The sequence below is a fragment of the Glandiceps talaboti genome, chromosome 11 (assembly GCF_964340395.1).
Source record: "Glandiceps talaboti chromosome 11, keGlaTala1.1, whole genome shotgun sequence".
Taxonomy (NCBI): Eukaryota; Metazoa; Hemichordata; class Enteropneusta; family Spengelidae; genus Glandiceps; species Glandiceps talaboti.
Window position 1 is genome coordinate 18,813,125 of NC_135559.1, and position 15,296 is coordinate 18,828,420.

Below are 15,296 nucleotides of genomic sequence, written 5' to 3' on the forward strand. Positions count from 1 at the left end.
AATAATATCGCCAATCCCTATAATAACGTCATTGTTCTGTATTAGGACCGTCATAGACAAGAATAAAACCATTTAGGAAAGGAATAACAGTTTACAAGCGACTGTGTGTCTCCACTACGCTCCACTACGACCGTAATGGCTGACACAGGTGGCCGCCGCCATCTTGATCTTGGAGAGTTCACCGAGTGTAGTCAAAACATTGACATGACCCTCGGCCCCCCACTATCGAATGTCAATACCAAACAAAAACGGCCCTTTTCAGGGCCACCACATTTTCCCAAAAGAGATATGACATGTTCCTTACTTTCCACAACCACTTTAGTGTAGTTCCTTACGACCATGAGCAGGCATGATCGTCAGGAACTAGACACACACGTACATTGGCATGCAACACACAGTCGCTTGTAAACTGTTATTCCTTTCCTAAATGGTTTTATTCTTGTCTATGTCATTTTCACACTACTCATCATACAAATTATACGGGTCACACAACTTACATATGTAGGGTTGGAATATTGTTTCATCTTTTTTATGTGATCGATTATTGACCAGACAAGTTTATGAGCTTAGTATAGTAGTCAAATTTATCGAAGTAAATTGTTTCAACTACAATTTTCCATTGATCTAACCACCACATAATAGAGTTGGTAGTCAAGATGTTTGGTAGTCTATATGACCATGTATTGCAAATTTCAAGCACTGGCCACCCTGAATTTTCTGTTCATTATATTTTTTCATAATATGAAAGGTATGAACTCTGTGCCAAATGTGCATGTTTATTACTGGCAGGTCTTTTTGTTTGTTTGTCAATATTTGATTCTATTTTAAAATAAAACTACCAATTCAACAATTATTACAAACATTCATTGTCATATTTTATTTAAATAAGTTAGTACCATTACAGTGACAATAAAACATAGCCAATACATCTTAAATCCATCACCAGTAGAGACCTTCAAATGCTACATTTATAACCTTCATTGGTAGTGATTACAGTAACATAAATACTATTGTAGCATATTTCCTTATATTTATCACATGTTCATTGTTATCTTGAATATTGCTACATTGTTTGTAACCCATGGAAACAAATATCAACCAACTTGAGTGGGTATGACAAAATTTGTAATGTATCTAGGCCATAAGTGCAGATTAAATTATGAGAGTAACAAGTACATAGAAATATGTTCCATTTTTCGATTGTTACCATTGTACAACAAAGCATAAAATACATAATTACATGTTTTTGCATAAATGTGTTAATAGTATATAAATTATAATAGTTCTTACATTTTATCAAGGCCTGATTTCAATGCTCCAACTACAATTTTATGGAATCAAACTGTTTTCAGGAAGAGGGTAAGTCACATAGTAAATAGCCACCTCATAATTTGGAGCACGAGTTGAGTCATTATTGTAATGTAATGTAATACATGTTTTTATTGTAGGTGTTATTTTTTGTCCTGTCTTCCCTTAGAAGTGAACTTTTATTTCATGTATGTAATAGTGTTTGTTTTGTATAATGTTATTGTTGGGGCCTGTTAATGGTACTCATCAAGCAGGCTATTCTTTTAATAAATAAATAAATATCAAAATATTTTCAAATAAAATACATTCATATTGTCATTTTACTTTACTCTTCAAATTGGTTATGATCAACCAACATTTTTGACAAATGGATATACTGTATATTTTTTACCAGAAAATATTACAAGTCACTACACCAATCGACTAGTATCCCTTTTATGAAAGAGTGCTTCCCAAAGAGTGATACATGTATATGTATGTATGCAAAACATTTAGTAGGCAAGTGCAAAATGAAATGTATCCACTATAATCAAACATAATTGTTATCTTCAATAACATGCCTTCAGAGAATATGGTAGGTACTGGTAGAAAGGGAAGGTTTCTTAAAATTAGTCAATCACATGAACAATGAACTCTTTGATTAAGTACAGAGTAATTACAATAATCAAGACAAATATGTGTGTAATAAACCGGCACAATGTGTAGATGGCACAGTACAATTTCAACTTGCAGTCTGAAAGACTTTCACCATAATTTAAAGAGTTAGTAGAACACAGATGTGGTAAAAGACTAAAATACACGTAGATTCTGTCCATTTTATGAACAGAAATGCCTATGGTCACTGTTACTAAAATCACATTTCTTTTTTGGACAACCACCGTAATCACCTTAAATATCCCCATAATTTCAGATGATGAATACACTCGTACAAACTATGCCTTTCCAGTAAAAAGGTCAACCGATCAAGTCACTATAAATAACTAGACTGTATTGTAAAACATGTATCTGTACATGTATAAGACAAACCTTAAAATATCATTTTTGTTGTTGAGGAGACATTTGCCAAGGAACACAACTTATTCTGAGAGACTTTAAGATACTGTATTTCCACAGTTTAGTTTTTCATGAATTAACAAAGGTTTGGGGAGAAATGTGGGGGAATTGATGGGACACTGTGACATGCATCATATGTATGTTTGTAAAATAAATGAATGTGTAAATCTTTCTACATTAGTAGTACAAGGATCAAACCAATACTTGGGGCATCGACTTTCAAATATCCAACTGTAGTGTGAAGTAAACTGGCAGAAAAAGTCTGTAAATGGTACATAAATGAAATGTCTAAATTTGACATTTTCTATGAGCCCAAAGTATACTAAAGATTTCTGAAACTTACAAATTTATAAATTTATGGATAATTGTCATTAGCAAGAGGAAACCCAGATACAAAGGAAGTAGTTCACAATCACACTACAAGACTCTTCAAAAAATCCCATCATGTTTAGTTGATGATAAGAATGAACTATGCATTTCTATTATTTACAACAAAATATGACCAACTGTATCTCTTAGCCTGTCCCAAGCTGTATTATAACTAACTACTAGCAACAACTTTCTCTATTGATCACTGTAATTTTTTTCACTCCCTATTGTTAAACTAATGTACATCTCATCATACAAGTTTCCAGTAGAGTCTTTGGGATATGGACACTGTGGAGTTTCTAATCTGGTACAATAAACAAAATCCTAAAGTTGTGCTGTATTCTAGTTGTTAATTTAACATCAAATGCTGTTTGTTTGCCGTCTGATTGAAGCAAGTGAGAGTATGTGTGTCATTTTAACTGTGTAGTGATCAGCCAGTCTTGGTCTTATTACAACTTATTTACGATGAAACATCAGGGAGTGAAAGATTACACTGTGATCAATAAAGAAACTTGCTGCTGGTAGGTAGTTTTAGCAGAGCTTAGGACAGGCTAAGAGATGCAGTTGATCAGACATTGTTTTAGATATATTGTCCAGTACACCATTTCAAAATACATTAACAGTATTGTGTTCAAGATAATCCAGGATGTGAGAAAGAGAATATCTTCCCCTAGAAACACAGTGGATTCATTTGCATATATTTTTATTAATTTAATTCAGCCTGAATCTTGTAGTGTAATTGTCAGCTACATCCTTTGCATAAGGCCTGTCAGAATGAGCTATGTTCTTTGGCAAGTCTGGATTTGTCACATAGTGCTTCCCCAGTATGACACTGTTGTCTTCTCTGCGAGACAATATCATGTCCATTAATTGTTGTCTAAAATTATATGTCTTGTCTTTGTACATTTTCTTGACTACCCATTCTCTCTTTCTTTTTGGGTAGGAAAGTCCAAACTGAAGAGTACCTGTTGGACAAACAAAACTACTTTAATGACACAGTACAACTGCAATAACCAAAATGATTGTTAACTTGATCAGTAGAAAACACACAACATTAATGACACAGTACAACTGCAATAACCAAAATGATTGTTAACTTGATCAGTAGAAACCACACAACATTAATGACACAGTACTACATCTGCTATAACCAAAATGATTGTTAACTTGATCAGTAGAAACAAAACCTGCATCAAATGGCACATGACTTGGTTTGGTGTAAAGAGTTATTAGCGTACAGTAACACCAAAACAAGTCCCTGTTACAGACTTACCGTCTTTGGTTGTAGCCTGCTCCCTTCCCACATTCTCATTATGGTCTAGCACTGATAACTGGAGACGTGCCCTCATTCCTTCGTAACTAAAGTGATCTCGTTTTGGACAATACTTCAAGAGCATCCCATGAAACACTTCAAGAGAACCTACAGAAAGATACAAGTGAGCAAAACATTAACATACTCCATTTTAATACTCGACTACTTACAAGTGATCATACATGCCCTGATGCATGCTATGAACAGTGAGCAATAGAACTCCCTGATAGAAAACAACTTTGTACATCATATAAACTGTGTCAAAACCATGCCAAAATGGACTAGTTACATTACATAAAATGACACTATAAATACTGCCAAGGTTTCTTTTTTCTATTTTTGTTAATCATAATTATAATGCTTATACTTAGTACCTGTATGTTTAAACAATACCATCTTCTTCATGTCCTTCAGAAGTTTTTTATCCAGTATGATAGCCCGGATAGCGTTGTGAGGTGGTGAGTCTGGTTTCAGCCACGAAGTTTCTGTTTCATCTTCAAGTGACAATTTACCATGTAAACACTTATGAAACCTCTCGGCGCTGGCCCACTCATGGATATTGCACACATGGTGCAATACAGATATCCACATATCTTTCAGCATCTACAAACAAGATGAATATGTAAACATTAAAACACTGGCAAAATCAACCTGTTTACACTTGTATTATTTCATCAAAATTTGAGAAAGCTTACCAATGAAAGCGGGGTTATATACTTTAGTGAGGTTCTGAGAATGTGTCAAAGCCAGTTCACATTATCTGTAATGCTGTGTCTTTCTTTATGAAATTATTATTTTTCAATCTAATGAATTAAAGTAGACTTTACATTGAATCAGGTAGTTATGATGGCTGACCTTCAACATATGACATGACTATATCAAATATTTATATTTAAACAGAGCTGATTGTAGCAATTTCAAATTCATAACACATTCCCATACTTAAAAGTTCACTCTCCTGTTCGGTTTACAATGCTACCACACCAAGACAAGTCTACTAGCACTAACAATTTTTTTCTTATCATTACACTACCACAAAGATAATGTAATACACTCACTTCATAATCACCATTACAGGAGGCACAACACCACCAAAAATGATTGACAATTGATGGTCTCCATGGGCCAACATCTTCACACCCTTTAGTTTTTGCTTTCTGTCGGAGTTTCTTGTCAACATTCTTTGCAACATGAAAAACGTCATACTCATGTGACATTGATGGATACAAAGTATTCATATCACAGCTTATTTGGGGGTGTCTATCTGTAATCATCCCATCTACCTCTACATCCTGTTCTTCTAGATATGTGAGACCGCGATTGAAAGCAACCCGCTCCATATTTGTAGAAGCTTCTCCTGGTGCCTCCGTCACCTGGACCAGTTCAAAATGCAGTATGAGATCTGTCTCCTCTTCCATGAAAGAGTATGAGAGATATTTAGCACAATGGCCTGGAGAATCACTACGGCCATCTCCACTGACAAACACGTGTTGAAATCTCAGAGCATCGATTAGTAGATTGTGTTCATAATCATACAGATTTTGAATTACAGGAAAGAGATATGTTCTCTGAATGTTCATAAAATGTCTTTCTGAGAGAATGTTTAAATTGAATGTCTTGGCAATGTCAAATATTTTCTGATACGTTCCACCAGCAAACAGAATAGAACCAGACAGCTCCAAGTTGCCTAGGGGCATGTTCCTTAACATGGGTTGCGACTCCCATCTCCCAGAGTGACTATTTAGACAAGTCCAGTTATAAACAACCATTGTACCGCGATATGTTCTTTGAACATGAACAAAGCTCCCACATTCCTGACACTTTTCAAAAAGCTTGTCTAATGAAGATTTATACACAAGGAACACTGGGTTTTTTCCATCATCACCTGTGTGCATACTTTCATCAAGATCAGTATAACAGGATTCAATACTGTAATTTGATAGGTCAGCATCATATGAGGTATCATCATCATCATCACTACCAACCTCAGAATCTGTAAAAAATAAAAAAAAATATCCATCTTTTACTATGTGCTGAACTTTTGTTGAAGCATTAGGAAGTGAGTTGATGTTAAATGGATAAACATTGTAATTTTTAATGAATGAAATTAATTATTATGTATCAACCTGAAAAACATAAATACACAAATGAGTAACAACATTCAGGTTTATTTGTAAAAAGTAACTGATCGATGATAATTGATGAAGTGCTGCTACTTATCAATATTATGCCAAGTTAGGTTGTACATCAAATCAAGATAACCACACATCAACAATGCATATTTATCTGAGTTCATGTTACCTGTAGTATATGAATCACTTTCAGCTGTGTCACATTCAAACTCAGGTAGGAGATCACGTGCAGTCTTCTTCTTTGGGGTTGACGACATTGGCATCTGTTTTTTCCTTTTTCTTGATCCAGGTTTTGTGGGAGCAAAACTGTAACAATGGTCATGTTGGACTGTCTCTTTGTCTGGAATTGGGTCAGTCTAAAAATAAGATACATACTATTATTAGAATAAAAATAGTCCCAATGGCATTGTATCACAACGCCATACAGTTTAAAAAAATGTTTATCAATAAGGCAAGTCATGCTAGGTATACATGTTCATTTGCTGAATGACTATCCATGACAGGAAACAAAGCCCGTCACACGGTCAGAATCAAAATCACTGCAGTATCAGATAAGTTATGCTATGTTGAAGTTGCTTGTTGCTAGCAACCTGTATTTATGAATATATAATAAGTGATTTTTTAAAGGATTTTGACATTGGTCTTTTTCATTGGGTTAGTCAGAATGTGATGTATCTAATTGTTCATTGCTATACTGTTGTACATATGCTAATTTTGGCTGAAAGTTATTTTGGAAAATGGATACTACTGTAGGCCAGGGATTATGTATTAGCCATGTATACTACCCAATGCTACAATTATTTCAAACTAAATGTCAAGAGAAGAGTAGACTTAGAAAAAAACACATTAAAAAGTTTGTGCACACCAGGGACGTATACCTACATGGTGTCGCATCTGGCTGAAATCTTGTGATACTTACATGTACCATACTTAAGTTTCTATGGAGGACTTCAAAAACTCACAAGATTTTGTGACGTCATTACATGTACCCACCATGTTGGAAATTTGTATGCAGTCGCCCTTGTCAAACTCCACAAAATACAATGGCCAACTATTAACCTACGTACTATAGTGGTCCGAGATTGTGCTTACCTGTGTTGATGTGCTCACTTTCAGTACAGTACATTTTTTGCAGTGGCATGGATTCGACTCTGACTGATTTGTGGTACCAACACCTGATACTGAATCACTATCAGACAAATCTTTTCGAGTTTCAGTTACAGGAACTTCACTTAAAGCTTGTTTGCACCCTAAGTGACGTTTTGGAGCTATATCCTGCAAAATATAAACCAAAAATAATAAATAAAAAATAGTGCAGGCAGACTAACACGACACCACATATATAGCTCACTTCTACACTTCAATAGTTCAGTTGTGCTAAAATATGTACATGTATGTAATAAATGAAAAGAAAATTATGTTACCTTACAGAAGGCTCTTATAGTTATACTGAAAAGTAATTTAATTAGTTGAAATCCTAGCTCTGGATGTATATGGTATGAGGTTCGACACGTCTTCCCTCTACGCTATGGTTGCTTCCCTATTATGAATAGTGAAACTTTGATCAGATTTCATTCACACTGTTTGGGAATAAAACGAACACAAACCCTTGCTAATGACAATACAAAATACTAAGAACAAGTTTACATTGTATATCATTAAATGCAACTTATGTCTTGTTTATTCTGTCGTTTCTTGTCTTAACATTCACTAAATCCGTAAAATGTGCAACATGACAGAAAAGTTTGTACATGTGTACAATATTGAGCTTATCTGTTTGCTTGATTTACCATTTTCTGTTTCGTGGCTCTAGCGAACAGAAGGCAAGAATTGACAGAATACACAAGACGTAGGTTGAATTTAATGATTTAAAGTTAATTTCTGTATTTTACATACTGATTAGCATGGGTATGCGTGGTTTTTATTATGAAAATCTATGAGAATGAAATCTCACTATCTATAATAAGGAAGAACCATAGCGGATAGGGAAGATTTGTCGAACGTCATAGCATATACATGTACATCCACATGATCCAGAGCTATTGACATCCTAATTTTTCCAAGGCAGAAAATAATAACATTACCGAAACATGCACACCAAAACTAAGAGTATCTAGCAAAAAGTTAAAACATTGTAAGACATGACACTATGATGTTTCAATTGACAATCAAATTATATAACTGTACATAGTAAATTAGTATGCAGATACAGCTGATCACTATAAAATATGCTGACTCTGCAGTTACCTGACTTGTATGCTGAGAGGTACTCATGGATGAAAACTATGGTAATATTAAAACATTTGTCAAACTACCTAGTTGTAGCGACACCTACAATCATGAATTTCAAATAAACTCGTGACATGAAAAGTGTAATTTGAGGCCTCCGTTTTGTTTTGTTTTCTTCTTGACACAATTCGTCAATGTAACACACTATGTACAAATGTACATATGGTTTGGCGCCATTTTTTTTCGTCTGACACGAGATGGGTTTCATAACTATCATAAACACGAACTGATGTATTACACGGGCCTAGGCTTCCAACAAAATAAAAGGTAAATATCTTAAAGTTATCTACAAAAAATACAGTTCTACACGATCAGTGATTGATACATTTGAGCGAAATCTTGCAATGTATCTGCATGCACCGTACGGTTCGACCTTAGACAGTGGAGGGGCCCTCCACTGTCTATGGTTCGACACATGAATAAACTAGGTATCTTGTCAGGCTGTTGGCCAAGGTTAGAGACTAAAAATAAAATCAGCGTAGTCATATCAACTGGTAATTGTTGACAGTATAAGAGATCATCTTGTTATACGTGTATCCGTACCCGGAAGTCAACCCCGGGCAGTCAAAAGTTTGCCTCGGGCAGCTGACAGGAATTTTAACAAAAGTGTCGAAACGCTAAAAAAACAACGCAATTTCAGAATTAAAATACAAAATAAGCAGAAAACAAAATCAAACAATGCGACCATCGAAACTAACAATAATTTCTCTCATACTTATAACGATTTCCATGTCAATACATATTTTTTTGCATTGTAAAGTTCAAAAATGAACATTGCAGTTAATAGTAATAGTAGCGTGAAACATACCTGCTCTTGTTCGGCTGACCGACGCTTCCACCTCTCTGTGCGGCTGTCATTTTTTTCTGCACCGTTTCCTTTGGTAGTAAATGAAAACTTTGTTGGAACTGATCCCTGTTTGAGTTGTCTTCGGTTTTGTGCGCTATTAATTCCACGATTTTCGTCATCGTAACAATTTTCATCAAAATGATCACTACAAACACGAGAGTGTTTGTTTACAACTGGCTTGTCAAGCCTCATTGCAGATAACCATTTTGATAGTAAACACTTATTGTTGAGGGGAAGTCGATGAAAACTTACTACGCGTGATTGGGGAACACCTCTGTTTCTTCGGTTTGTGCGATTAGCACAACCAAAAGCCATACAAAAGCCCATTTTCCACGACTCCAAAATAAACACAGTATACCAAGGACACGGTTGAATATGCCAAGTGCCCGGATGTTGGGAACTTCCGGCCCGCCAGCCCGCCCAACTTCCGGTTTATACAGCCAAGATGTCGCCGCCCATTATGAAGGGGTATAAAACGGCATTTTATTCACACACAAAAGAAAAACTAGGGGAAAGGTATATAAAATATTTGTTCTAACAACACTAGTAACTCATAGATAAAATATTGTTTATAAATTCAGCGTTCCTTTAACTTTACATGTAAACTGTCGGCCAATAAACAAAGTTTGGTCGATTCACAGTCGGCAGTGAGACTGCTCTTCAATCAATCAATCAATCAATCAAACAATTTATATAGCGCCTGAATCCATTACTCAGAATGTTCAAAGGCACTTTACAGGACACTAAAAAGAGTTCTTATCAAAATGCTCTCATAAAAAGATGAGTCTTAATGTCTTTCCTGAACTTGTCCAGGGTTGGTGATTGACGCAGAGCAACCGGAAGACTGTTCCATAATTGCGGGGCAGCGCGTGAAAAAGCACGTTCACCATAGGATTTAAGTTTGCAGGGTGGGATGTGTAATAGACCTTTGTTGTTGGAGCGAAGTACACGTGGAGCATGCTTATAACTGATCAGATCCGATATGTAACTAGGTGCAGCATTGTTGAGAGCTTTGTAGGTCATCAAGAGTATTTTGTAATGTATTCTGTAGTAGACTGGTAGCCAATGTAGATCCTTGAGAACTGGGGAGATATGGTCTGATTTCTTGCGGCGTGAAACAATTCTGGCCGCTGTATTTTGAGCATGTTGTAGATGAGTAATGTCTTTAGATGCTAAACCATATAAGAGTCCATTACAGTAATCCAGTTTGCATGAGACAAGAGCATGGACTAGATTTTCACATGCTTCACTTGTCAGATAGCGACGAATGCGACCAATTTTTCGAAGATTGTAATAGATCGAATTGCATGTTATGGTAATGTGCTTCCTAAGAGTGTGTTTATCATCGAAGGTTACACCAATATTGCGTGCATAGTTAACCAAGTCAACAGAACATGATCCAATGTTTATACTGTCAATGGGACGGGGTATGCGCATAAACTGAGACCTAATGAGTAGTACCTCAGTTTTACCATCATTTAGTTGAAGTTTGTTTTGTGTCATCCATGATTTTATGTCCAGTACTGCAGTCTCCATCTTGGCAACAGTGGTGGATGTGTCAGCCAAAGCAAAGCCTTCATATAGTTGATTGTCATCAGCATATTGTATAAAATTCAAATCATGATGTCTTAATAGGGTGGCAAGTGGAGAAATGTAGATGCAAAATAGCAGTGGGCCTAGCACATACCTTGCATAATTTCAACCGCATGCCAAGGCATGATATGCCTTCCTTACGCGAGTTGTCTTCATTCTGGTTCACTGTCACTCCAAATTGCACGACAATATAGAATTAATCACAAGTTACATATTTTTTAAAACTTGTAACTGATGTTTACAAACAGGAATGGTATAGAGAAATATGCACAAAAGACAGACTCAAAACATATCGTAATTTCAAAAGTATGCTGGAGCCAGAGAAATATTTGATGGAGATTACAGATTTAAAGTGTAGACATGCGTTAGCCAGATTGAGATGTCTCGGTTTAAGAGTTCAAGAGGGTATTTATACTGGTGTTGACATTGATAACAGAATCTGTGAAATTTGTACACAGGGTATAGAGGATGAATACCATGTCATATTGGTATGTCCACTGTATCAGAACTTGATATATATTTTACCACAGTACTGGAACATGTATTCCTATATTTTTCCTACAGATGATAAATTTTGTACATTAATGAGGATGAATACCATGTCATATTGGTATGTCCACTGTATCAGAACTTGATATATATTTTACCACAGTACTGGAACATGTATTACTATATTTTTCCTACAGATGATACATTTTGTAAATTAATGAGGTCAGAGTCACAGTTTTACGAAATCTCGTAAAATTGTGTTTAAGGCCATTAACTAAAAGAATATTTTCTGTGAAATTCTTTCAAGTGTATTGAACGTTTACTTTCTTCTTCTTTTGTGTGTATCCTGTTAATATTGTTAATATTGCTTTATGTTTTGTGTCATATTGGCCGGTGGCCTTAAGACAATAAATAATATATATATATATATATATATATATATATATATATATATATATATATATATATATATATAACTCGGTGAGTATCAATCTGCTAAGACAGTGCTCTATACCGCAGTGGCAGAGCGTAATAGTTTTGGTAGTACTGGAACTCTTTCTTGGGTGTAACTCGGAGTTTCACGCATATTGCGATCAATATGATCAATATTCATATATATATATATATATATATATATATATATATATATATATATATATATATATATATATATATATATATATATATATATATATATATATATAATTGACTGGATGTAGATAAAACCACATAAAAGTGCTCAATACGGGTAGTAGAGCGAATTATATACAATATAATATATATATATGATATATATATATATATTATAGCATTACCAATTCATCGCTGTACATTATTACTGATAATATACTACGTTATTGGCCATCGTGGCCCCGGAACAAGTATATCAATACAAGCTTATTTGTTCTGTTTCTTCGTACGACTAGGTATTTTTTTCGAAATGTATATTGCTACTTATGATTGTCATTTCTATTGTTTAGAAATACAACGTATTCATGAAACGAATTTGTGTTCACAGCAGTTCATTGAAATGTATATGTGTTTGTGTACGTGTACGTACATGTGTCTCTATGATTAGTATTCAGCTTCCGGGCCGTACATGGCAGACGGTGTTTGTGTATATTATACGTTGTTTTGCGTTTCTCGGTCTACAAATTCACTGGAATTGGCAAAACTATAAAATAATAACAATAATGTATGCCCTCCCAGTCCATAATGGACTCAAGCAAAGTTTGCTTTCGTCCATTATGGGCTGGGAGGGCATACATTATTGTTTAAATATTTGAACAGACAAACTCTATTCAGATAACAATTGCTTGGAATATGACGTCATATGTAGTATGTTCATATGAATAGGTCAATCTGCATATGTATGTATGTATGTATGTATGTATGTATGTGATAAGGAAGTGCACGAATGAAAGAATGAATGAATGAATGAATGAATGAATTGTTTTTATTTATAATTCTAAGAGGGACTTTTTCCAATTCGATATAAATGCATTAGCCAATATTGGCTTTGTGTTCATGAGACATTTTAATGGAATTTTTGAGATTCGTCGCCACTGATATGAATCGATTTGACTTATAATCGAATCTATGAGCGACTTATAGCGTATGATATGTTTAAAACCTATAGTAGGCAATTGACCTTTGACCATAGTCAAAGCTACATATAGGAAAGTGGTCCACGGTCGTATTAATTGGTTAACAGAAAGAACTAAGGCACGTTTTATGATATAATAAAATGGCATAATCGTTTCAAATCCTTCATGAAAATTAGCGTCTAATGCCCATTGTCTATTATAATCTCTGAGTGGGTCATATACAGATTTGTTGCATGTTAGCCCACTTTTGACTTATACTTTTGACTTCTGACACTACTTTCACAAGCAATGTCAAATCGCTCAGAGATATTCTGTGGTATTGTACCTGTCCTTTTATATAAACACCGTGAGACCAGCAAAGCTTTAGTAAACTTAACATTTTCATAGGTAGGTTGGTTGGTTGTCATTGGTAATATATCAGGACGCGGAAATAGTTTATTCAGAATCGTGATTAAAACATATGATAGATTTGGTTTATACTCAAGTCAGCCTATTCTGTATGCTTTCGGGATGAGAATATATTTGAGAATGAAGAAAAATTCAAATTTTATGAACGAAATGCTACAAGTAATACTATCAATGGTAAGGACTTCATCCCACTGTTGTTGCCAACGATGTTGAACGTTTAAAGGCATTGGATAATTTCCCACTACTAACGCCATGTGGATGTGTGTGAAGACACTGCATTGATAAATACATGTTTTTGGATCTGATTGGCTGAGCTGAAGGTCATAATTCTTTCTCCAAAGATTTGATTGGTACATTCCTGACATCGTCGGGATCGAGGTCAGCATCTCCACAACATTAATTATCCTTAGTATCTTACCCAACTGCTCCCCTTTTGGACCTGTGAGAGAAAACTTATTTTGTGTGAAACTAGCAACATTTGTAATAAAATTGCCGGAATTTGTAATAAATTGCCAACATTTGCAATACACAAACGATATTTGTAATAAACGAACATTTGTAATAAACTAACGATATTTGTAATAAATTCCTGACATTTGTAATAAATTAACGATATAATAAACGAACAGCATTTGTAATAAACTAATGATATTTGTAATAAATTGCTGACATTTGTAATAAAGTAACGATATTTGTAATAAACTAATGACATTTGTAATAAACTGACGATATTTATAATAAACGAACGACAGATGTAATAAACTAACGATATTTGTAATAAACTAACGATATTTGTAATAAATTGCTGACATTTGGAATAAACTAACGACATTTGTAATAAACTAACGACATTTGTAATAAACTAACGACATTTGTAATAAATTGCCGACATTTGTAATAAACTAACGACATTTGTAATAAACTGCAGACATTTGTAATAAACTAACGATATTTGTAATAAATTGCAAACATTTGTAATAAACTTACATTTGTAAATTGCAGACCTCTGTATTAAATAGTTGCACTGAATTGTCAATATTCGAAACATAACTGCTGACATTACAACGTGTTTAGTTAGCTAGCCGCCAAGTTGGATAATAGAGCCGCAATATTGGATCGCATGCTCAATGACTATGTTATACATTCTTTTGTATACTGGTTTATACTAATCTGATGGTTATTTTAGCATCATGTTCTGTTGAAAAAATAATTTTTACTTATGGAATGCCCTAAAGTGGTGATTCATACTGAAAGTTTAACAATTTTCACAAGGAAATCCGAATATCTATATAGTTTATTTTGATTTTTCATCACAAAGATGCTTTGATTTTGTCCTGTAAATTTGTTTTTTATGTTACTTTTGAAAGGGCATTATACAGCTTTACAAGTTTGTGGGACACTAGTCTTGAGGCTATTGAGGTTGATTTGAGAACCTGAAAAATCACAACCAAAGTCTAGTTCAATGGGTGTAGTTAGCATTAGCATTGATTCTGCTCAAAATTTTACATTATTAGCTGTATTACTCAAATTGGACCGACCGTAATCAACTATGTGAACAAAGTACCAACATATGTCAATGTGTCATACACTATTACTGACATGTAGCCAAGCATGAGTTCTAACTAGACATTCGAACAATTTCATCCATTGAGCTAGACTTTGCCAGTTTGTGATCTTCGATCCAAAATACCAATGGATAGCCTCTAGACGAGTGGGACACATACACAAGCATTTTCACACATACTCAAATAATTTAAGAACAAACTAAGTCATAGTTATTTTTACCTCCCGTAAGGGTACGGGAGGTATTAAAAGGGGAATGTGTGTCTGTGTGTGTGTCTGTCTGTCTGTCTGTCTGTCTGTCTGTGTGTCTGTGTCATCATTTTCTA

General features: G+C 34.6%; 2 protein-coding genes across 2 annotated transcripts; both read right to left on the reverse strand.

Moving 5' to 3' along the window:
• Positions 1-2,750: 2,750 nt before the first annotated feature.
• LOC144442236 (uncharacterized) lies at positions 2,751-9,771 on the reverse strand. Its single transcript, XM_078131515.1, has 7 exons — positions 9,272-9,771; positions 7,267-7,449; positions 6,344-6,530; positions 5,101-6,035; positions 4,417-4,645; positions 4,004-4,150; positions 2,751-3,695 (listed from the first exon to the last, which is right to left on the reverse strand). The coding sequence occupies exons 1-7, from the start codon at positions 9,635-9,637 to the stop codon at positions 3,442-3,444; spliced, it is 2,301 nt and encodes a 766-aa protein (XP_077987641.1). The 5' UTR covers positions 9,638-9,771; the 3' UTR covers positions 2,751-3,441.
• A 298-nt stretch (positions 9,772-10,069) lies between these two features.
• LOC144442106 (uncharacterized) lies at positions 10,070-10,846 on the reverse strand. The gene has a single exon (XM_078131375.1). It carries the CDS (start codon positions 10,844-10,846, stop codon positions 10,070-10,072), a length of 777 nt encoding a protein of 258 aa, XP_077987501.1.
• Between the last annotated feature and the right edge of the window lie 4,450 nt (positions 10,847-15,296).

Coding starts and splice junctions, on each gene's coding strand:
- LOC144442236 (XM_078131515.1), bottom strand. CDS start 9,637: ATGGGCTTTTGTATGGCTTTTGGTTGTGCTAATCGCACAAACCGAAGA. Junction 6,531..7,266: donor AAGTGAGCACATCAACACAG/GTAAGCACAATC, acceptor TCTTATTTTTAG/ACTGACCCAATTCCAGACAA. Junction 4,646..5,100: donor CCTGTAATGGTGATTATGAA/GTGAGTGTATTA, acceptor TCTTGTTTGTAG/ATGCTGAAAGATATGTGGAT.
- LOC144442106 (XM_078131375.1), bottom strand. CDS start 10,846: ATGGAGACTGCAGTACTGGACATAAAATCATGGATGACACAAAACAAA.